We start from the raw sequence: 24,598 nt of genomic DNA, 5'->3' as shown, positions 1-24,598 counted from the left end.
AGCAGTCAGTGATGGCAATAAGAGGCTTCAAATCCACATAGCCAAAATCAGCATTTCTCTGGCAGCCTGGAAAGGTCAGCTGCATCACATCTTCACTGACCAGTAAGGCTCCTTTCTGGTGACTACAGCACGCAGATCAMCTTCAAGGACTGCCTTCCAGTGTCAGTTTATGGACAGTCTTTCAGTGTGAATATCACAGAAAATCACTTGTCACAACTGAGAGCATGGCCTTTTGAAAGGATTCAGAGAGCTACTCTGCTCTGCTACTTCAGACCACTCAAATGGTCCATTATGGCAACATTCCTGCAGACTAATGTAGGCTCAAGGACATTAGTCTTCCATTTTCTTGTACAGTCAGTGCAGAGAGAAAGGCTTTCTGAAGCTCTAAACCATCCTCTGGAGGAAAAAATCTCTTCAACCTAAGAAGGTGGCAGCAGGCTACAGTCTGGGAGTTCTTGGGTTAAAATGCAATAATCAGAGCAAGAATGTCATCATCTATTTGAAAACACATACATTGTATATTGATACCTACCTGTGAATATATTTGCTCCTTGAAGTACAAAGCATGTTTACTGTGCTTTATAAAACATTCAAAAAGCACCCAAGGTAGGGAAAGATCCTGATATACTATACCCTACTCTAATACCTCCTGTCCCCAGAAATCAAAATGTTCTGCAGCTATTAATGAACTAAAGTCCACGAGGATGTTCAGAGCCAGATTTTAAAGCAGACATTACCAAAATGCCATTAACACAGTGTTCCACAGTGGTTATCAGTTAAGCTGATACATTAARCTCCTCTTTAAAGTCCCATAAGCCTGGTCAAACTCCTCTCATAAGCTCTGGGAAAGTGAAGAATTCCTTGTCAGAAAGATAAGGCTAATCCTACTGTGCATTGAAATACCTGAAATGTGGCACATGTTGACAGGACACAGTTGGTCTAGAGGAGCTAGAAGTGTTTCTTTTGCCATCCATGAGAACACAATTCCCCATCCTGCCTGTTTAGGAAACCATATAGAGAAACYGTCATCTTTTATATTTAGTCTCCAGAGATGCACATGCATTTTCCCTTCTCACTGTCTCAGTTCTCCTCCTACTACAGGGGTGAAATACTAACTGGCAAAGCTGATAGCAGTACACATACCCTGCTGCAAATACATCTCTAAAGAAAATGTTACATTCTGTCTTTAGGGCACAATAAAGTTAGTTACTTCATTTTCTCCAGAGGAAAAATAAAAATCCTAAAGACTACTTCAGTGACAATATTTCAGCATCTTATAAGTGATGACTTGAAGACAGTGARGCAATCTACCCAAAACCACAAAAACTTCAAGCAATTTCCAGGTCACTAGTCCTCTGCTAGGCTTAGAAATCAGTCCAATTATCCACTGCCTCTTAGGGAAATGATGGATTAATATTAACATGGTCTACCTACTGTGAGCAATGTGGCCTGAACTCATGATGTGATGACAATTAAAGATAACCAGAAAGTACTTTTTTGTCCATGTGTAAAGGTCTTCTCATTTCTGGGATGAATGATCCGTTACCTGCATTATTGAGACAACAGCTCCCTAGGCAGGAGGAGATTACCAAGACAGTATGATAATTTCATATATTTTCAAAAGCCTGAGCCCCTACCAAGGTTCAGGTACTGCTTTTGTTTTTCACTTTTGACTTCTGACTTCTGTACAGTTTTTTCTCACTTTTAACTCAAAAGGCAGTATCCTTCTGGCAAAAACTTCCCACTGAAACATTTCTATTTTTAACAAATTGCAGCCTGCGCTCTCCTCAAAAGAAGCTGATGGCTTCTGGGCAGCAAGAAAACAGCACTCCTTGGGCGCCCAGCCTTCACTCTTCCTTTTGAACAGTTTTGGTAAGAAAATGGGGCCCCCTCCCACATGTCATCACCATGAAATGCCCCCTGCATACTACAGCAGGTGACATAACCACACAGATAATGAAAACTAGTGTAGTCCTCAATTCCTTGWAGTAGATAATCACAAATTTTGCAAGTTATGACTTACTGGGCAGAATCTGTAGGAGAGCTTCAGGAAATATCCCCATAACTCTGAGTTATTACCAGACCCCATGGCATCTTGCATAGGCCTAATTGCATATACTGGACAGGGAGAGATTTACTGGTATTTTTGAAGAACATGAAAATGACACAGTAGTGACAGGATAGCTCTATAACATTTTTACACATCATAATGATGAGAATTTTAAAACTTTCTTCTATCACTTTTATTATGAAGTGATTATAAATCACCATGAATGTGCCAAGTACACAGCACTTCGATTCTTCTGGCATGCTTTCCAACAATTTCTCCCTGCTGAATATAAAAGGAGCGGGGTCTGACTGTAGTGGAGGGCTGGCCATGCACATTCTTATCATTCCTAGGCACTTAGATGAGGTGACAGACACATGACTGAGATGGGAATTCATCACAAGTAGTCCACCAAACAGCACTTTGCAGCAATTTTCCACATGGAGCACCAATGCTATATTTTTCTTTAATAYAAAATTATAATGCCAACCACACTGCCAACACTATAATAAAATTCTTGATGAATAAGTGATGAKAAYGTGTCCTCTACACTCTTATAACAGAAGTGTTTTCCTTGCTACATGAAGGGAAGAAGCCTGTTTTCACAACTGATATGAAGCAGGTGATGTTTGAAAGYCCTCTGATGCTGCATTTGGTGTGAATTACTAGGTGGGACTGCTAAAAGACAAAACATTACAGCATTAAAGGACAAAAATTACTGGTTTTAATAAATGCAGTYAGTGATTTCTAACACTCTACTGTGATTTTTTTAATCTGTAATGAGAAGAAAATTTTAGAAAAATTACATGCCACAAATGTAGCAACAATAATAACAGCATGTCTAAACATATTTTGAAAATGTGRAATGATATACAGGACAGCATACTCAACAAATTGGCACATCTCTACAGAAAATATGGATCATAGAGACTGTTCACTGCAACATGATCATTTTGTTTAAATTATAGGGGCTGATTATCCATGCTTGAAAATAAAAAGGGGAGGGGATACACATGCATTGAAAAAGAGTTGCACTATCTTTTTTATGGGCAAAATGGGAAGGAGATAACACAAAATTCTTTCATCTCCAAATTAGAAATCAATTGATAGGGTTGCAACTACGAATGTGTCATTCACTTGCATTCGTAAACAGTTTGAAAAAAAGATTTGAAATTATTAACTTTTGCTTAGMAAAACAAGGTCCAAGAAGCAAAAACACCCACTGCTCTTTTTTTGCAAAACAACAGGATCCAGCCTTGACTGACGTATCTGAGTAGTGAAAAGCTTTGTTTCCCTTCCACCAATGCTTTTACAGGCAGTGGCAGGYTGCCTGGAAAAAGGCTCAAGATTTTGTTTGTTCTAAATATTTTTWAAAAACCAAAAACAAATCTAGCGGCTCTCAATGATTCTGGTGTCAGATGAAAAATGCAAAGAGGACAAAAGTCATTCGTAGCCTGGTCTGAGGCTCTATCTATTGCTATAAACCCTCCTGCTCCAAAGCAAAAGGCTAATTGAACTGCTCCAGGCAACAGCGCTGCTTATCAGAGCTAATTCATTTTGTGGTCTATTATTGTCACCATCACCTCAGCTACCGGGAAAAAGAAATCCTAGAAATCCTCATGTTTTTCTGAAAGGACATTTTATCTTATGCAAAGGGCAGCAGATGCTGAAGGTCTGCATATCAGAGCCTTCACCTTCTCTGRAAAGGATGTGTAAAGTTTGTTTGGATTTGATGAGCATTTTGATTTTAGGATCATTAACCCTTGAGGAGAGAAATTGGCTCAACATTATGCAGCTCTCAAGCAAACGTGTTCACTCTCTCTCCACTGCTCTCCCTCTCCTGATGTCCCTGACAGGGATATATCCTGTAGCAGCCTATTATGTTCCATGCATAGTTCAAAAGTGCAAATAAAAGCACTAAACTCAAAATGGGATCTGTAGTAAGGCCTAAATGGGAATTTGAATTGAGTTTGTTGATTAAGCTAATCTAATTGAAGAAAACATCGTCCCGATTGTCTAGGAAAGGTTTGGGTAATGCAATTGGCTCTGTCTTGCTGAGGAAATACCTACAGTTGACCCCTGGCTGTCATGAGAAACATTCATAGAGACTGGACAGCCTCTCTATACACCAGAGTTACTTTATGCTCGTGGACTTGTTTCACATCACTGATGGTTTCTATATCAGTTTAGTAATGTTGATGCAAGAAGTTGCAGGAATAGTCTTTCTCCTTTAAAAACCCCTAAAATATGCCATTCTGAATTATTCAAATKAGACAGAAAGTATCAGTTAAATGAAAACAACCCACAGGTTTATGCCTGAATAATTTCATGTTTGATCAAACACTTGAATCCAAAACTAACTTCTCCTGACATCTCAGTGATGTAAAACTSATTATATCATTCTTGACCTTCCTTACCTTCCCTACTAAATGTAGACTTCATTAGGAGAACTAAATGAGATAATATTATTCCAGTTAATTATGTTATTCTGCAAAGGAAAGGAAAATAGATTCATACAAGGAATAGAATCCACCTAACAAAATCAGAACATAAACCARTAATTCTCAAGAAAAACACTTTCTCCATTGCATCTGTTCAGTTCTTTAATATGAATATAAGAAATTTCTTCTAAGTAAGGAAGAGAGATAGGATACTTTTATATATCACAGGATCTCATCAACAAATTTGGGATACCCTTTGTTCAGAAACAACTATTACTAATACTCTTCTGCTTGATTTTTGTGTGTGGATCACTTTCATAGCCTTATTACTGTCTGAACTCTGTTAATGTAGAGAACCTACAAGATACCCATGAAATCTGTATTTAGGTAGTGTTTGTGGTTTTTGTTTTTGTTTTGTTTTTGKTYTTGTTTTTTTAGATTTTTAACATGYATCCACTAAAGATAACCTAAGATATTAGCCTTCTTTCAAAATATCAAGTGRACTTTGGCTAAAATGATTTCTTGCCCTTATCCCCCTTAAACTCATTTTTCTCCTTTTATTAACATCTGAGCCCTACTCGACAAATGGAAAAAGAGTAACCGAGGGAGAAAAAAATCCTTAAATATGCATTCTCTTTCTCTGTATRTTTAATGATTCAAGTACTGTTTACCAGAAAGGCAAAAAGAAAGTAAAATCTAAATTGCTACATCTGTAAATCAAATGTATATCCTTTCTTCTCAAAAGCTACTACCCACCAGTGTCAGCTCTCATGAGTGAGAAGCCATTTGGAAGCAGTTGTTTGAATTAATCAATTCATATAATCCCTTACAGMAACTTTGCAGTGCATGCAGAAATCGTCTTCAGGAAGCCCAGTCTTTATGCTGAAAACTGTGAAGGAAGCAGCTGGAAAARGACCCTGCACCTGCCATGGCCAAATGGTGACAACTCAGCCTTGAAGATGAGAAAAGAAGGGTCTGCTGGGCAGGATGGCCCGTGGCTGTAATCCACAGGGGACTGTCACTGCTGCATTACGTTAGAGATGTGATGCTGTAGAGACACCACAACAGTAGGATACGGCCCATGAAAGCTGTTTTATTTTCACCCAGTTCACAGACGAGAGGTGCGTAGGAATAAGCTGTAGACAAGGTATAAAAGCACTCTGAAGGAGGTTGATTTACTCTAGAAGGAAGAAATCATCTTATGCAATCCTAAATTAAAATTTTTTGGTTTAATCACAATTTTGCCCTAGGGTTTTGGTTGTTCAGAAGAGTGAGGTATACAATCTGCTAGTTCCTTGACATTGTCAAGAACTAGCAGTCCTTTGAAATCTGACTTTTTGAAGCTTTTTGATGCTAAGGAGATGATAGACATATTACTAACCTGGAGCACCACTTGCCTAGCAAGCAGGGGGTCAACTACTGGGCTAAAAGGACGTATAACCCACTGGAGATAAAAGTGCCTGGATAGCACTTTGGCTCACCCTCAGCTTCCATTGATAGAAGGATGGTGGATGGCAGCTGCTCAGTGTATCTGAGGGGCAGCCAGACATTGTGTTGTTAGTGAGGTTGTCTGAGTCAAACCCTGAATATTATTATCAAGGCCAGAAGAGACGATCAGCAAGCAGCCTTATCTCTCTCCTGCCACTTCAGGTAGAGAACACRGGGACAGTGTGGTTGTGCAGCGGCTGTTGCTACACTCAGGACTGACCTGAGAGGTTTCACGCTGGCTTTACATGATTTCTTTCCACCACACGCCACAAGAGCTGATGCCTGCAGGCATGTGTGGCACTGGAAACAGACAGAGCCAAGGACATAATTTCCCAGGGCTGCCTGCAGATGTTACCCTTATTTTTGATCCATGAGACAGCTGAAACCAATGAAATAGGCCCTTGGGTAAGAGAAAAGCTGCTTACCACCATTAAAGCGGTGGAGAAYGTATATTCAAAGGAGCCTCCAAAAAGGACACAGTGTTAAACTCAAGCTTAGAGCTCTGCCTATGACCATGGCATGGTCTCAGGCAATGGAAATAAGGGAGAGCAAAAGCACCTGGAGTTATCAGAGTGTTGCAGACAATATCTCACTCCAGGTGTCTTGTGGAGGCAGTGAGTGACCCCATGCCCAGCCATAGATTTCCGGCCGGTAGCTTGGTACCCTCTGCCTTACTGCAAACCTATTTTAGAGCATGTCTGGATTGGTGCCAGAGCATTCAACACCTCACAGGATAGCACTTCCTCTTAATTAAAAATATCATTCAGCTTTTTTGTAGCTGCTGGAAAMATCAACAGGAAATCCAGGACACAGGCTAATAGGGAAGACATGGCTGTAGGACAGGCCTGTCAACAAAGCTTTTCTAGGTGAGTAGACCACAGCAGAGTGGCAGGTGTGACATCTGGGCAGCCCCTCGTGCCCATGTGACAACCAGGGTGCTGCAAGTCCATGGAGCTGCTCACAGTCCCGGCAGGGCTCACATTGCAGTGGGAGCAAAGGAGATGGTGAGCTGCATTGGCTTTCCATGGCCTTCCAAGAAAAGAGACTGGGGCTGTAGATTATGCCAGTGCTTTATGGAAAATACTCATTAATGATTAAAAATCTTCATTAAACTTGCACCAAMTGAACTGATGAAGCTATGATAATGTAAAGAAGCAGAAAAAAAGCCATCTCTTTCAAAAGCTTTGTTTTCACTACCTTGTTCATACTCATGTTTTCAGCCATGAGCACTTTGAAGGAGTCAGTAAAATAGAGGCAGTTAATAGTCACAGTGAATATCTGCTGTTTAGATCAATGCTCAGCTTCTCTAGACATCTGTCAGGATTACTCTGATCCCACAAATCCCCATGCTTTTGCTGCAGGGCAGCAGCCCTGTGGAGCAAAGGCTGAAGGATCTCTACCTTTTTTAATTTAGGACTACCATCCAGATTTAACACACTCACTGAGTTCGAAATGCGATACTCCCACTGCCCTGGGCTGGGAACAGCAGTGGAGTGCACCTGCTMAGCTGGAGCTGCTAAGGAGAAGTTTATCTGCCTCCCAGACATACTGACAACTGCTTGTTTTCTTTTTCTGCCCAATTTGGAACTGACCATCAGCGCTCTTGTGTAAACACTGAAATCTGGGCCAATCAACCTCATTTATGACAACGAGAGCATAACATCTGCCCAGAAGTGAAAATGATCTGTACAACTGTCTGCAGAGTATTTGTCTCCCTGTTTCCCACTCTGCCTCAGCATTGTTTCAGCCCCTTGGCCATGGGTCACTGATCATCTCCTTGCACAACACAGAGGACATCCACCCACTCACCACCCATGCACGGGAAACAGCAGCAGATCATGCAGCTTAGTTAGATCTTAAAAAAAAARAAAAGCTTTGAGAAGGAGACAGTGTCAAACCTTTCCCACACTGACAGAGGATCCAATCTGATTTTAGCAAAGACAATCACTSTTTTTCCRTCATATCTTATATGCAAAAATATGATTTGAGATTACTGCATATACACAGACCAAAGGAGGAAAGAGCTTTATGACAGGACACACTAACCTGCTTGATACCAGAAGCTATTTTTAAATTTTAAATTTTAATTTAAATTTAATTTGCATGCAAGAAAATTTAAATTTAAATTAAAAATAAAAGGCACAAACTTCTGGTCATCTTCCTCTCCTCAATATTTTTTATCCTCTACCTAGAAAAATAATTCCTATTTTCCATTTCACTGAATATCTGAGTTAAAATCTCCAGTTTTATAACTCCACACTTGGCACACACTTTCCCAAGTTTCCCAAGCTAATCTGAGACACAGTTTCCCAAGCTAATCTGTCAGATAGCTTGTCTTCAAACAATTAGCTACATCAGGATTTCTCCGTAGCAAATCAATTGCTGATAGTTTTGGCTCAGCCAGATGTAAGCTTTAACATGTTGACAAGCCTCTCAAAATAAATCACAAAAAAATGACAAGAGTCTGTTACAGTAAGCTTCTTGAAAATAAATTACAGTTGCCATACCATGTAGCCCTTTGATTCTGATTTAGTTTATCCTTCACTCTCTTAATATATTCCCCCAAAATAGAACACGACAGACATGCTCYATTTACTTGTCTTTGGTAAGCTGTAATTACTTGAAAAATTCCTTTGAAGTTGCCACTTATCAATGTGGGGAAGATTGGGAAAGTACAGCCCAGCCTGAAGGTAAGCAAGTTAAAAAAAAAAAAAAAAAAAAAAAAAAAAAAAAAAAAAAAAAAAAAAAAAAAAAAAAAAAAAGAAAGAAAATATAACAGAAAAAGCTGATAGAACAGTATGCTTGTTACAATAACTTGCTTTGTGCAACTGATATTGTATAACCAGTCCAGGTGAGTTTTACCTGACTCATAAACTTTAACTATGATACATTTGAGCAAGGAAGAAAGCAGTACACACAAGACAAGGGCCAGGTCTAGGTAAAATCCGTGGTTTTAAAATCTGTGAATTTAGAGTGTGTAAGATCTTTTAYATTTTCCATGAGTTTGTCCAAATACTGCATTTTATCTTTCATGAAAAAACCTTAGGAAGCAAATTGAATAAGGCCGAAGGATCCATGTGCCACTGAAAAAATTAATTCAAATATTTCCCTGATTTCACAGGTGTCTTCGAAAGGAAGCCACTCACCCCTAAGATGGAGCAGGGAAACCTGGCAATGGTGAAAGATTTGTTCRCCACATGTGATGCCAAGTACAGAGTGAGCAGAGGAGGTTAAGACAACTGGTTATAATCAATCCAGTTATCACAGCTTAACTAATTACTGCTGATTTGTGTAAGTCAAGTCTTCATGCCTGACAACTTTCATTGTTTGACTAAGGCAACTGCAAAGGTAGCATTAACTTTTATCTGTTTCATTGCACTAAATATTTATAAACAAATACAAGTACATTTCACAAGTAATCTCATGACTAATAAAATTATTACAATACCCTCAGTTAAGGTTTTCAAGCAATTATTTGCAAATACATTATGAATTGAAGGTCACAAACATTTACCCAGGGCTGCTAGGTATTCTGGTGGCAAATTTAATCCTTTTGTGCCACGCAATCCAAGAAAACTCGGCACTTTTTTCCCCTAGAGATTTTATGTAAAGATTTTATGAACCCATGAAAGGAACTGCAGGAAGTCTGGACATTTTTCTCCTCAGAATTTGCTTCTGTGCTCACTTCAGAAGAGCTGAGTTATCAGCATGGCTGGGTGATGCACAGGGGTCAGCCTCTGCCGCTGCAGAGTCAGCTGTATGCACTGAAAATGTCTCTGAACATGCATGAGCAATTGCTGGGTACGGACCAGAGAGCAAAAGCAAGGCTGAGCTTGCATTGAAGACATTCACAATAATGACAAGCTGTTTGCTTTTCCCCAGTGAGGGATCACAGCCTGCACAGAGAGGATACGCGGTTCAAGAACTGACAAAATTTTTTAAAACATTTTATCTCTTTTTATTTGTTTGTCCTGATGGTTGCTACAGGCAAAGGAGGTATTCAGAAATGTAACTGCACGATACAAACACAGGCAGCAAACTAAGCTGGCGGCATGAAAGGTGTATCTGAGAACACGGAGTTAACAGAATCAGAGTCGGATTTTGTTCGAGTTGTTTTTAAGATACTCTCAGTAACGGCACTGTCATTAGGAAAGAGTATTACTTTCCCATTCTGACTCTGCTTAGGTTCATGCACAGGTTCCAGGAAAACCACCCGCTTCCCAGTGCTAGCCTTCTTCTCATCAGCTGGCAGCTCCTGTGGCAGAGTGGAATTCAGTATGGATGAATGGGCACTGCTTTGGTTCAGCTTCCTCTTCTTCTTTTTTGCCTTACATTGACAGGGGCAGGGGGTCAGATAGAGATACAGCAGTACTAAAATAATACTGGCCACACAGGCAGCAAGGGTGGTAAAAGCTGTATTAAATGCTTCATGAGCATGGGACCTGTTCGCTGTGAAATTGCTAACATTTATTCTGACCTCTATGGTTTCATTYAATAGTCTTTTCTTATTTACTGCAATGCAGGAATACAGCCCTGAGTTCTCTAGCTGGGCATCTGTTATCTCCAGGCTGCCATTAGGAAACACTTTGAAGTTATCAGTCTCCCTGTCTGGCTCCAGCAATCTGTTGTCTGGACTAACCCAAACAAACTGCGTGCCCGCATCGCCAATTCTGCTGTCACAGTGTACAATCAGCCTGTCACCAACCTGGGCATCGTGAATAAACCCAAAGGCTTGGAAAGAGCTGTTGACGGTACTTTCAGAGCAATTCATAAGGTTGTCGTGCAGTAGAGGCAGTTTATTGTGACCTCTTGGGTCTGACTGCAACAAGCAGCTGTACTCGTTTTTGAAGTCCACCACTGAGCTGAAGTGCCTTTGATACCAGAAGATTAGCATGGAGTACAGGACACAGTCACAATAGAATGGGTTGCCATGAAGATAAATTCCACTAAGTTGTTTGGCTGGCACTGAACTCAGGCGCTGAATAGGCATTGACTGGATGTGATTAAAGGAAATGTCCAGCAACACAAGGTCTGTCAGTTTATGTTTTCCAACATATAAGTCCAGTGGGAATTGCGAGACCAAGTTGTAGCTTAGATACAGTTTCTGTAATTTGTACAATCCTCCAAAGGCTAAAGACTCGATGTGTGTTATTTGATTGTTGTACAGCAGGAGAACCTCCAGCACCTTTAGCTCCTGAAACACGGGGCTGCCGAGTGTTTTCAGCCTGTTGGATGACAAGTCCAGATACTTCAGATTCGGTATTGTGGAAAAGCTTCCAGGGCTAATGCTGTTAATGCTATTATGATTGACTATTAAAGTGTTCAGTTTCTCAGACAGCATTGGGACCCATTCAGGCTCCAAAATCCCAATCCTGTTATAACTCAGATCCAGCCTTTTCATACATTTATAAAGATTTCCTGGCACTCGAGTGAGGTTYTTATTTGTGCAGCTTACGATATCACTGGCACAGATACAGGCTGCTGGACACATCCCCRGGGCACTGCCACAAACACTCACAGCGAAGACCAAGAGGCATGCRAGTCCTCTGCAGCTCACTTTAGAAACTCCAAGTCGAGTAGGAAGCGTCCGCCAGTTTAAAGACATTGTCACAGTCTTTCAGATGTCTCCCAGTACTCCTTGCCACAGATTACATGTGCAGTTTGCTTTGCACTAGTTGCTGTCAAAAGAGGGATACAGAGGTACAGCATGTTAACATTTACCATTCACACTCTGCCTGATTTCTTATGCCTTCTGAAAGGGGAGTTTCATGCAGATAACTGTAAAATCTAGTTCTAAGGTGATGTAAGTTTAACATTGGTTTTATGCAAACGTGAAATTCTGCATTCATGTGTAAATATGTATACTGTAGATACAGTATTTTTTGTCTTCAAAAAGAATGCAACTATTCTTCCATCTTAGACCAAGTAACGCAATTTCTGACAGTTCATTAAAAAAACATGGAAATGCTCCTCTGTGAAACACAACTTGGCAATGGCATCCCCTACCTGTTTCCAAACCAACACAGATAGAATTACACAGGAAAGAAAAAGCCTCATCCTAACATGTTTTTTTTTTTTCTTGTCTAGTGGGAAGCAGCTACAACATACTTTTCTGTACAATCAGAAAAGGTCRCACGCTTTCAAGAAAATAATTTGCTCAGACTTTCTAGCTTTAAATGTCATATAAATTTGGGTTTTTTTAATTCAGTAACTTATGGTTCAGATAGGAACTGCCTACTTTGAAAGTTATTGAAGTTGTTCAATAACAGTATTTGTATTCTGCTTCTTCTACCTTTGCCAATGTAAGTAATGAGGAAGAAATCTATGCCTAATGCCTACCTCAGGCACAAGTATTGGGAACACTCAGTAAGGATGAGTCAGTTGTTTCCCAAAASTTAGTAAAGAAAAAAATTTTGCTCATATGTAGATAGAAAAACCCCAACCACATTCTTTTCTGAGAGTATTTTAGAGTCAATATGGCTTCAAGCAGGAATGTAAGACTTGGCACACTAGTGATTCTGTGCTAAGGGGTATGTTTTTTGCCATCTTCTGAGAAAATGTACACATACATGGCAGAGGAATGAACATTTCTGTTAATTCTGCTCTCCCTGATTAGAGTTTGTCAGTAAATTCAGAGGTGAGTTCATCTTTATTGATTATCTTTACCTCTTCAGAGTTCAGATGTGGTACTCAGCTCTCACACTAATGTCCTCAAACTCATTTCTCCAATCTCACCTCCCTGTTGGGGCCGTATCTGAGCAGGACAAACCCTGCAATATCTGCTCTGTGCTGCTGAGAGTGGCTTTGGCCAGGAGCCTGTGGACAGTGGGACGAGGAGAGAGAAACAACCTTTAAATGGAAAGGAGAATAGAAGAAGAAATTGTACTCTCTGATGATGCAATATGGATGAAGAAAAAATGAGCCTTGAGGACAAAAACATTAAATTCAAGACCTAAACGGTGGAGGGCAGCAGGGTAGAGGGAAAATGAAAGAAGGGTGGAAAGAGAAAAGCATAAGAAATACTTTGGGAAGGAGGTGCAAAACCAGGGGAGGTGGATGTTCATGCAGCATCATCACTGTTACTAATGAAGCAACTGAGGATGAGGTAGTGTGGGGATCCAGAAGTCARTTAAGGCATATGAGACTGGAAAAGCAGATGAGGAGGGTGTAAAGGGGAAGAARAGGACTAAGCAGAAGACAAACGAGTTTCAGGAGGTAAACCTYAGAACAGACCTCTCCAGAGAATTTACATCTGCTACTTAAGAACCTAAAATTACCGGTGCAATTAATTAATACATGCAAAATGCAAAAATTTTCACTCCTCCTCAGTTCTCTATTTTCCTTGTCTATAACCCTCTGCTAATCTGGCAGGCCGCAGTCTTCTGCTGACAAACCCACTCTTCAATCAAGTGGTAGAAGATGTGCTATGAAACTAAAGAGCTGAACCTTCTAATGACCCRTTAAAAGAAGAAATATGGGAGAATGAGACAATTCACCTTTCACAAGAACTTATATATGTACTGGCTTTAGATATTTGCATTACAGAAAAGAAACAATGTTAAGAGAATTGCAAGACTGCCAAGTCAAATGCTCAAAAATTGAAACGTCAGAATGACATTTTTCTTGCCATTTTAGATTTTATATACAGTCCTTGGTTACATGACTGCTAAATTTTCCCCCCAAAACCTTTCCTGACACTGCACGCAGGTTCTGAGGAACAGCAGGGAAATGAAAGGTGTTTACATCAAGAGCTCACTAAATCCCAATACATAAGAACTGGAGCATATCCTAGCCTTCGCCACAAAATTCTTGTGAATCAGGCAACCTATGAACATATTAGAGTCACCAGTTTGGCACTTAGAAAATAATTGGGAAGGGCAGAACTGAAGAAATAATGAGATAAGACTCAAAATGCTGTGACTCTGTCTGGTACTTCTGACGGCACAGGCTTCTCCTGCTTCCCTGTCTATACAAGGGATATAGTAACATGATCTTAGCTATAGAAATAGCATAAAAACAAATTAATTGGTTTATTAAAGCTTACTATCAAGATTCATAAATTCTTCTATGCTTTTATAGTCTCCTGAAGCCTCTAACTGCATGAGGTTTACAATGGGAAGTTAGGAATCCAAAAGAACATTCTTTTTAACCAGCSCCAAGCTTCTAGCTTAGTTGTTTTTGCTAGTTAGCTAGTCTATAGCAACAATTAATAGACAAAAATTCTTCCAAAGGGTGARACCTATGAAATATTAGAGAAACTACCATTAGGAAATAATTCTGTATCACAGTGTGAATTTGTATGGCAGACAGACATAAAACRCAATGAAAACACACTGGCAAATGAAGGAAGCATTTAATAATTGCTCATTTAGTCTGCTGTATGAAGCAAGGCATCTGAAAACTACATACAGTAAAACCACATACTTGAAGACTGGATTATAAAGCATCCACAATACTGTTGCTGCAAAGGTTGCCTTTCCCACTAACATTGGAATGCCTGATTCTGTGAGCTATGCAGCCTAGTTTTGAATGTAACTGCACTTGCAACAAGATATACTGCATTTAAAAAAATCAGCTCCCATGTTGAATGCAACTGTGATCCTGGAGAYACTCCAAATAGGACATACTAAATAAATGCTCAGGTTTGGAAGGGTTACCCAGTTTAATGCACTAGATGATCTTGCATGTTTGCTTCTGTCCATGCATACAATTATCTCATCAGAAACTCCAAGCTAGCCTGCAACCAAATCCCATGGGCACATGCAGATCAGTGGCTGGTGTGCATCAGCATAATACCTTTGAGTTCTGAGGAGCAAAAACACTTTGCAAGGGCTGAAAACTGGATTGTCCATTTTCAAAGCTCATTGGAGTTGCAAAATGAAAACTTTTTCAGATAACTTGCTTTGTCTGGCAGGGCAAAGGCAAATTATAGGCATCCTAAACATACCACAGGACACACAAGAGTATTGAGAGAGTACTCTGATGAGCAGAAGCCTTCCTTTTCTTGCCCAAGTCACAGTGCAGTGCCTACATTCCCAACAGGTTCTTTACCCTTTTGGAGAGCAGGACTGTTGAGCTGTAACTTGCTTCAACCTATGTTCCCCATATCTTATGCACAGATTACTCAGCATGGTCTGGAAAGCCAAGCATGTTCAACGTAAATATTTATAGGGTTTGTGATCACTTTAACTTACTCAAAATGATTGCATAAACATTTCTGGGTCGTAACATGTTAAGTGGCAAGGAAGAACAAAGCCCAGAATTAGCTCTATATAAAAAAACCTGGCATTTTGTTTCATTCCAGCAACACTACTTCAGATCTTGGAGAAGCCCTATTTTACAAATTTCAATATTGCACATTTTCCCAAGAGAGATATTGCTATTGAATACTATCAGCCAACATGTGCCAACAGACTTTGGCCAACTACTTCACTATTATTTCTGAATGAGCTGGGTAAATACCTTTTCTGATTTATAGTAAAGGGAAGGGCATGGTAGGGAGTTTTGTTCTTGAATTCTGTTCARAGAAACAATTTCTTTGTGGTGTTAAAGTGCAGTATTTTAAGTTCACTGCCAAAAACAAAGTACTTACTCCCTGAGATGAATCATYTGAATAGTAATGGTGCACATGCTTCTTAACTGCTCAAGAAGAAATGCAGGACATACTCTGCTATCATAGGGAAAATCCTCTGTGGTCAGAAACAGCAAATCTGACTACAACTGATCAACTTCTAGAAAAGCYAAGGATTCAGTTCTTGGTTTTGAACTTTTTATTGTGTACATTTGTTGTTTTTGTTTATTTGGGGGGGGGGGGATGTTTGTAAAATTTTTAAAGTAATGATCACCTAGACCTGCTTATGGTAAAGGGGAATGCCAGACAACGTACAGTGTCACCATCAGTTATCACTTGAAGATCAACAATGACCCAAATGCTCCTTTCTCTGGGCTCTCTCTCCCACTAATGTGACATTAATAATCTCTACATGAGTTTTCTCATTCTCTGTAAGTACCTTCAGGCTTATTGCTTATTGCTCCCACAGAACCTGTACACCAAACTATCTCTCCCAGTTCATTTGAGACTTTGCTAAAAAATCCTTAAGTGGCACATCTCTTAATTTAAGCAGTGAAATGGACTGGAGCTCACAATTCATCTGAATACTTTTGCAAACACTACTTTCAGTCTTTTCACTGTTAAAAAATGGATTGGTAGATGTTATTCCTACTGTAATGCATTTTCCTGTACCTTGGTGATGCAAATAGTCCCACATCTGGCCCGTACTTTCTGCACAGTGAAAATGCAAATATTTGCACACAACCCTGCTTTACTACTGCAGGAATAGTGTTGAGCCTCTAGAGAGATCAAGAAGATGAAAATATTAAAGACCTCAGTTCACCTCCAGAAGGCTCACACCATTTCTACATCTTTTACCTCCCTCCCTTGTGCCACATCTCCTGTGACCGTCTTGAGTCTCGCCCCCGTCTCACCAGTCCGTAAAACGCTCATACATCTCTGCACCTCTCATCAACTTCCAGTGTCACACAGGAGCTCTCCCACTGTAACAGTCTACATGATGATGAATTAGGGCTGTACTAGTTAAATGTAACAATACAGGAAATGAAAAAGCGATGGCTCAGGTGTTATTGTTTTCTCACAGCCTGATTTTTTTTTTCTGGCATGACATTTGACAAAGGTTCCRCATAAACTCAGAAGAAATAATATTTTTAGAATGGGGTTTTATTAATTCATGACAACTATATTATACAAGTATAATTATTTATGCATTTAATCCCAACTTTATGAATCCTGCTTAAGTACATGACACAGCCATTAACCACAAATAAACTAGTGGCATYCTACAAAATCAGTCTTTTAAAAAGTTACATTTATAAGGAAGATCTACATTACCTTTCATTCCTTGTGTGATACTGTCAGAGGAAATATTCATACAGAAGCCACCTCACCTCAGCCTCCAGGCTTTACTCTGCCTTTACCACTCCTAAATGGAAAAGGCACTCTCTGCATCAAATCTTCCTGACAGCTGTGCTCAGCATCTCTGACTGCACAGATACAGATTACCCAAACAGCGTAATCCATGAGATTTAGTGACATGATGGATTGAACAGCAAAGACTGTTGGTGAGCTACATCTGGGAGACGTCTTGATACACCGAACTAAATCCCTGAACTGGGCTAAACTGTGCTTGGTGCAGGACCTAACAGTGATGAAAAAATGGCTTTACATCGTATTTGCAGCAAGCTGATCCTGAGGTCAGCATGGCAAATGGAGTGTTCTCTCCAGCCAGCATCTGGCCAGACCTCAATCGTGCTGAATTAGAGATTAATTTGTCCTAGTAACCTTCGCCAGATAAAACTATCATCTCCCACTAATCCCTCACTAAAGATTGAATTTCCTTGAAGAGAGATGTTTTTTTTTATTTTTTAAATCATGGTAACTCATTTGTCTTAAAGAAAACCGAGACACAGAAAAGCAACTGGGTGACGTACAACAGAGCCTCAGTTGGACTAATCAACAGTCTCTTTATAGCAGTACCAGCTACGTGAAGTCAACATCTCTGCAGCTCTTATCCCTCTGAGAGAGTACAAGGGAAATACGCACCAGTGAAACAACAAATTCATCCTTTTTTGCTGTTACTTTATAAATCAAGCTGCAACCAAGCTTGAACCTTGCAAATTACTTCAGTTGCTAAGGAGATCAGAAAATAATTAAGAAAAAATGCAATAAGTGGCAGTGCCTATTAGAGTATCAGTAACCGGTCTCCAAGCAATGTCAGATCTTACGAAAGTTTAGTTGCCCAGCAAAGGATCCTCACCACCTCCAAAAATTTATATGAGGGCTAAACTTCACAGAAACCCCCTTGCCTACGGTTTGGGGCGCTCCTGCCAGTCTCACGGCGGAGACTGTCTTCTGTAGCCCCAGATTCCTACCGGGAGTCGGYGGAGGGCAAAGTTTCGGCGAGCCCGGCGACCGAACAGGCTAAACTGGCATCGGCGCGGGGGCACCCCCAGGCATTCCGAGGGGTCCCTGACCGACTTCCCCCAGCAGGCTCGGCCACTGCCGCCGGCGAAGGCACGGACCGGGTTCACCCCGCCCGTTGCCGGGCTGCGCTCGCCTCCGCCGGCCCCTGTCAGCCCCGACTCCTGCCCTCCGGACTCTGCCCCCGTCACACCCCGGCTACCGGGGGGATGTCTGCTCCGCCATCCCGCCGGGCAGCGTTACCTGGAGCTTCCGACGGCCGCTTCATGTCCGGSGAGCGCGATGCCGGCCCCGCCGCCGCCTCCAGCCCCTGCCCCGCATGCTGCGCTCCGCTCGGCTCCGGGGGAAGTTGCGGGACGCGGAGAGCGCGGCAGCGGCTCCGCTGCGCTCCCCGGCGGACGCAGGCAGCGCTGGCCCGATGMCCCCGGGAATGGAGTTGCGACCCGGAGCTCGGTACCGGGTGGGCAGGAGACTCCCAGTCACAGTGGCGATGGGATTTTTATCCCTTCCTGCCTCCGCTCTCCCGGCGTCCCCCGCCGCACAGCACCAGACCCGACCCTCCGCCGCTTCCCCCGCGGCGCTCCGGGGTTCCGCGGCAGCGGGACGGAGCGCTCGGTGCCCCGGGGGAGGAGCGCACCGGCTGCCCCCGCTCCGCCCCTCGCCTCCGGGGGCTGCCCGCYGCTCCGCCCCGCTCCGCTCCCTCCAGCCCCCCTCCGGTCCCTCTAGCCCCGCTGCTCACCCTCCGCAGCCCCCGCCGACAGCGCGGAGGCTCTGCCACCGGGGTGTGCTCTGCCCCTGCGCTGCTCGCCAGCCCCCAGCCCGTCTGCGGCTCCTCGACGGGGGACACAGAGCCCGGCTCTGCGGCCGGCAGCGGGGAAGCCCCTTGTGCGGGAGGGCGCAGCCGAAGACGCGGTCCTGGTTAAAAATGCATCAAAACTCCCCGTGAGCGGAGATGAAACCGCGGGGTGTAAGTAAGGGGCGGATAAATTTAAAAGCCATTGCGATAGCTCCAGAAAACCGTCCTCCCTCCGGTTAATGAAATGGTCAAACCCCACGGAAGCTCCGTAGTAAGCYAGGCTTTGATCAGAGCGAAGTCTTATCAAATGGTACAAGGGGTTATCTGAAATTGTCATATACGATTGTCTTGACCCTGGAATCTGTGGGAGAATGGCAAATCAGATGGGGAAGTGTGACCAGATGAGGAAGAGGCAATGCTGCAGCTGAAAACCAAAGAACACATTCCCTTTTTTAATTTTTTATTTTAACTTTTGATTTTTTAACCTCCCCCGGGCAAGTTTTTCACGACATTGCCATCATAATTTAGAGTACCCTATATTTAGAGACTGAAACTGAACATGGGCTACTTTAGCAAATAACAGAGATGGTGGATTTATTGTCACCCAGACATACAGTTTATAGAACAGTTCTCAGCAAATGGACTTGCATATTAAAGCTGCTGCAAATCACACTTTTCTTTTAAGGGCACACAGAAAAGGGTTTTTAATAGGAGGGTTCATGGCTACATATAAAGCTAAAGGATTTTGTCTTGTCCTAGAATTCACCCTACAGGCAAGCTAAAATTCTTTAGTATGATACCAGGTATAKGTTAAAGATCTGATTCAATATAGCTTGAAGCCTGGTGAGATGTAGGTGGTACTGCTATTGATTTATTTAAAAGACTTTTTGAGCACTACCTTACTGTAAGAATTCAGCTTTTTATTCATCATTCTTATTTTGTGCTGAATTTCTGTATTTCTATGCAGTTAGGCTACACAGCGCTGAAGTAATTTTAATCTTGAGGTTATCGATTCAACACTGATTTGTTTCATMCTCTCCATTGGAATATTCATTTGTTTGAATAAGCTTGTTGTCTTCATTTAGACTAAACCATTAAACTTTCCTGGTGACCTCGATATTACAAAATACTGGGTGAAATTTAAGTTAATCACATTACCAATACAGTTGCAGGAAGAGGGTAATCACTTTTGTAGTCTTCCTTCCACTGCTTTCAGAGCTGAAAATGTTGAGCCTGAATTATTCTTAAAGACCTGTTTGTGGAATGAAAATTCCTTTCGTGGTAGCACATGGAATAGCTGTCCATTTGTGAGTTTTGTGCACCCTTTGAAGTAAACTGATTTTAAAATACTAAGAATTTTAACTGCAGCTTGTTCAGACCTCAGTAAGTGTGGAGGACTGGTAGGTGCAAAGTGACAGTACTGCTTGTAGCCAAGTTATATAGATTCCAGCCATGAGGTCTGGACATACTGATAATTGCTCTGGGGAAGGCAGCATCCAGATCAAAGTRAAATCCAATACTTAAGGCAAGAAAATTTTTTATTTCCAATTTTATATTTCTTGTTAATGCTGACTGGGATTTGCTTTTTATATTGGAGATCTCAGGGCCCAGATGCTCAAGAAATTGATGGGAGTTGTGATCATCCTTTCATGAGCTGCTCAGGTTACAGAGAGAGGCCAATAAGCAGACTCTGCAGAGAAATCATGATCAAGGGATGTATTGAACGGTCTGAAAGGAGTTCAGAACCACAGGATTCTTGTAAGACTGGAAACAGCTGGTTGTAAACCCAGCAATTCTTCGTTTCCACTGAATGCTGACAAATGGCATGATGCAATCTCATTTTTTTGTGCTATTTCACAACACAAAGGTGCTTTAGTAATTTGTTACATACTAAATTACAAGGAAGACTGCTTTTTAAAATCTAATTTGGATGAGAACAATTGGTATTTAGCTTTCCTCTACCAAATAGCACTGATGTGAAAACATATCTATCCAAAATCTTTATTGATCATGTATGGGCACAAGCTGACAGTACATTAATAAGAATGTGAAACCTCTCTTTTGATAATACATACAAATATAAGGTTTCTGGCATCACCAGTAGAAATTCTTATTGCAGAGAATCACTGATAGCTGTCTGTTCCTTCCAAAACCATCAGGATCCTGCCTGTGTTTCCCTGCCTCTGCACCAAGCTATCTATTAGAGAGAAAGCTTTTCAGTGCTTGTTTTCACATCCTGTGCAGTGCCAGACAGACTGATGGGGCTTGATAAGGTCTTTTAATAACAATATTTACTATGTGATCTTGAAACCCCTCACAAATACTGAAATGCCTCTAGTATCTTCAATATGAAGTTTCTTTATTAAAACAGAAAATTTTTTACAGTTATATAATTAAATTGATCATTGAAAAACTTTTTCAAAAGCCATTTGGCTACGTGGAGTTTACAATACCTTTGTGAACAAGCAATGTAACTATTGGGCTAGAGATGAACTAGGAAGAAGTTACTGAAAGAAAGGAATGTCCTCCACCTCTACTCTTACGCTCTGCTTCTGGCGAGGGCACGATTTTTCTGCCATAGTGCCCATGCAAAAAGAAGGATTTCCAGCCTCCAGGTTAAGGCTTGGTTGCATTCTTTATAGCCATTAGATGCCTCAAAATAGAAGGGGTCAGAGAGTATATTCCTTTTTTTCTCCATCCTGAATTAATTCTGTTTCAGTGTAAGTCCAGGCTGGGGGTTAGGGTACTCCAGTGAGCTGGTAGTGGTGGCCTGCACTCCCTCTGCATGAACTTTGAGCCCCCAGAAGAAGTCAGGGATGCAAGTTGCATACAGAATTTAACTTAGATTTCTGAGTTCCTGRGCAAAAGAGTGATCTCCTCTTCTCCCAGCTGGCACAATATCTTCAGTAAAGTCTCCATCAAACAGTTTGACAACATCTAAGGCCAAACCCCTTAGTGACAAACATGRGGGCCATGGATCCTGTCTGGATCTCACTGTGAGAAACAAGAACAAATGGTTGGTCCTGTCAAGGCTCTTACACTTTTGGCATGCCCTGAAGCAGAACATATCCTCTGCCCTGTCTGGGTGACTCTGGGAATCCTGCAGTGCTTCAGGGGATGGAGAGAAGAAGACACAGGTCTGGCAGGAATGGCTGTGGCAGACAAGTGTTTTAAGGCTCTTACCAGATGATAAGCAAAACTGTCACTTGACAGTTGCAACTGCTTTTAAGATAGTTTATTGGGTCTGGCTGAGATGGAGTTCATTTTCCCCAAAGCAGCTCTCACAGTGCTGGGCTTTGCTAGACCAGCTACCTAGAAAGGTGTCGATAGCAACACCAGTGCTTTGGCTACAGCTGGGCAGTGCTGGCACAGCATCAGCTCTCTCAGCATTTCAATCCCCACCCGTAGGCTGGGGCTGGACAAGATCCTGGGAGGGGACACAACTAGGCCAGCTGAGTCAAATTAACCAAAGGGATRTTTCATATGATGTGGTGTCAGCTCAGATATAAAAGCTAATAAAATGAGGAGGAAGGGGGAGACTTTCATTGTTTATAATGTTTGCCTTCCTGAGCAACTGCAATGCATGCTGAAGCCCTGCTTACTGGGCAGTGGCCGAACATTGCTTGCTGATGGGACGTAGAGAATAAAATTATTGTTTTTTCTCTTTGCTTGTGTGCACAAACTTTTGCTTTTGATTTAGTAAWTTTTCTTATATCAGCCTATAAGTCCTTTTCCATTTGATTTTCTCACTCTGTCCAGCTAGGAAGGGGGAGTGATAGAGCAGCTTGGCATCCAGCCAAGTGAAGCCACCAAAAATAATGATAAGGTTRAGTTCCTAAGGTAAGCTTCAGTGGGAAGGCTAACAAGGCAGACATTCTGGTGGAAGTCTTTTACAGACTGTGCAGACAGGATGAAGAGGTGGATGAACTATTCTCTCAGCAGCTGGCTGATGTTTCACGATCGCTAGACCTTGTTCTTCTGGAAGACTTTAACCRGATGGATGTCTGCTGGAAACTCAACATAGTGGAGAGGAGGCAGTCTAGGAAATTCCTGGTGTGTCTGGAAGAAAGCTTCCTGGTTTGGGTCACAACAAGCTCCTGCAGAGCCTGGGGCTGAGTGACTGGAAAGTGGCCCAGTGAAAAAAACCTGARGGTGCTGGTTGACATGATGAACATGAGCCCAGCTGGCCAAGAAGGCCAATGGCATCCTGGCCTGTATCAGAAATAGTGTGGCCAGCAGGACCAGGGCAGTGATTGTCCCTCTAAACTTGGCATTGCTGAGGCAACACCTTGAATCCTGTGTCCAGTTTTGAGCCACTCCCTTCAAGAAAGACACTGAGGTGAGGGRTGAATCCAGAGAAGCACAGTGAGGCTAGTGAAGGGTCTGGAGAGTAAATCATATCAGGAGTGGCTGAGGGAACTGGGGTTGTTTAGCCTGGAAAAAAGGAGGCTCAGGGGAGACMTWATCACTCTCTACAGCTGCCTGYAAGGAGGCAGTAGCCAGGTGTGGGCTCTTCTCCCAGACAACCAGTGACAGGATGAGAGGACGTGGCCTCAGGCTGCTCCAGGGGRGGTTCAGGTTGAGCATCAGGAATAATTTCTTCCCTGAAGGGTGGTTAAGCGTTACTGAGGAAGGCAGTAGAGTCACCAACCTTGGAAGTGYTCATCAGTGAYTGGATCTGGCACTCAATGGTATGGTTTAGTTGTCATGCTGGTGTTGGATCAAAGGTTGGATTGAATTATTTTTGAGGTCTTTCCCAGCCTTAATGGTTCTATGATTCCTTTCAGCTCTGCTTTCCAAGCAGTTTGAAGCTGTGCCCTGAGGACAAGTCTTCTGTTTCACCAGGACACTGCTCGCCAGGCTACTCCATCTCCAAGGTCTCAGACTTTTCTTTTTTTTTTTTTTTTTTTCTTTTTTTTTTTTTTTTCTGCTGAAAAGCTCCTTTTTTACACCCACACAGAATGAATGCTATTTGTTAGATACGGACAAAGAAAATGAGTGAGTCTTTAGACCAGTGTGGGGATGTGAGAAAATTGTGCTCACTCCATACCTGGACAAGTAATTCCTTGCTCTCYATACTTAGGCATTCAGAACTGACTTTTCTTCCTGTCACTCAAACATAATCTGTTACTCCCTGTTTTCACCTTCTTAGCTCTACACRTCTAGAGGGGATGTTTTAAGACATCACCTGTCCACCAGTGCCATCTTTTCTCATTCTATCCTCAGAATTGCCATCAGCTGGTAAGTACTGCTGGAAAGTGAGTAAGAATGGCTAACGGTAAATTGAGCTTCTCATTAACRGTGTGTATGTTTTGAAATGAAGGCTTTATACTACATTTATTGGTTGATATAGCCCTGACTTCTGGCCCTTTCTGCAATCAAATGACTCTTTAATACCCAAAATATCAGTTCCTCGGTTTGGCAGATTTGCTGCTATTTTCAGTCCTCTCTGCTGCCTTTGTTTTCTCAAGGATTTTATAAGACCAAAGATAGGAAAAAGATCATCAGATAAATCTCAAATGTTTCTGTTTATCAAATTTGTTTGCTTTACTTGCTGTGTGCTGGCACCATCAAGTTTGTTTATAATGTACTGAACATGCAGTTTACATCCTGGATGATTTAGAAAATAATGATAAAGATTAAACTGAGATTATTTTCCATCTAAAGGTGGGTTTCATACTTTGTATGAAAAATAAATGAACGTTCTGAGATAAGTTCTTATTTTGGGCTAGATTAGCTCTTGAAATCGATAACTTTGGAAAAATGGAGGTGTCAGTGTCTTTGTGTGCCCTGTGCTTTTTTAGGGTCCTTAAGTCTTTGAATTTGCAGAT

The 24,598-nt window shown here is 41.7% G+C and overlaps 1 protein-coding gene across 1 annotated transcript; it reads right to left on the bottom strand.

Moving 5' to 3' along the window:
* Nucleotides 1-9,931: 9,931 nt before the first annotated feature.
* AMIGO2 (adhesion molecule with Ig like domain 2) lies at nt 9,932-18,577 on the bottom strand. The gene is made up of 2 exons (XM_057378794.1): nt 18,215-18,577; nt 9,932-11,654 (listed from the first exon to the last, which is right to left on the bottom strand). Exon 2 carries the CDS (start codon nt 11,579-11,581, stop codon nt 10,016-10,018), a length of 1,566 nt encoding a protein of 521 aa, XP_057234777.1. The 5' UTR covers nt 11,582-11,654; nt 18,215-18,577; the 3' UTR covers nt 9,932-10,015.
* Nucleotides 18,578-24,598: the final 6,021 nt, after the last annotated feature.

Source organism: Malurus melanocephalus, unplaced genomic scaffold (assembly GCF_030028575.1).
Source record: "Malurus melanocephalus ecotype Western Australia unplaced genomic scaffold, MMel_1.1 scaffold_375, whole genome shotgun sequence".
NCBI classification, from domain to species: domain Eukaryota; kingdom Metazoa; phylum Chordata; class Aves; order Passeriformes; family Maluridae; genus Malurus; species Malurus melanocephalus.
Note: the sequence above shows the minus strand (reverse complement) of the source record. Positions and strands in the feature narration are given on the sequence as shown.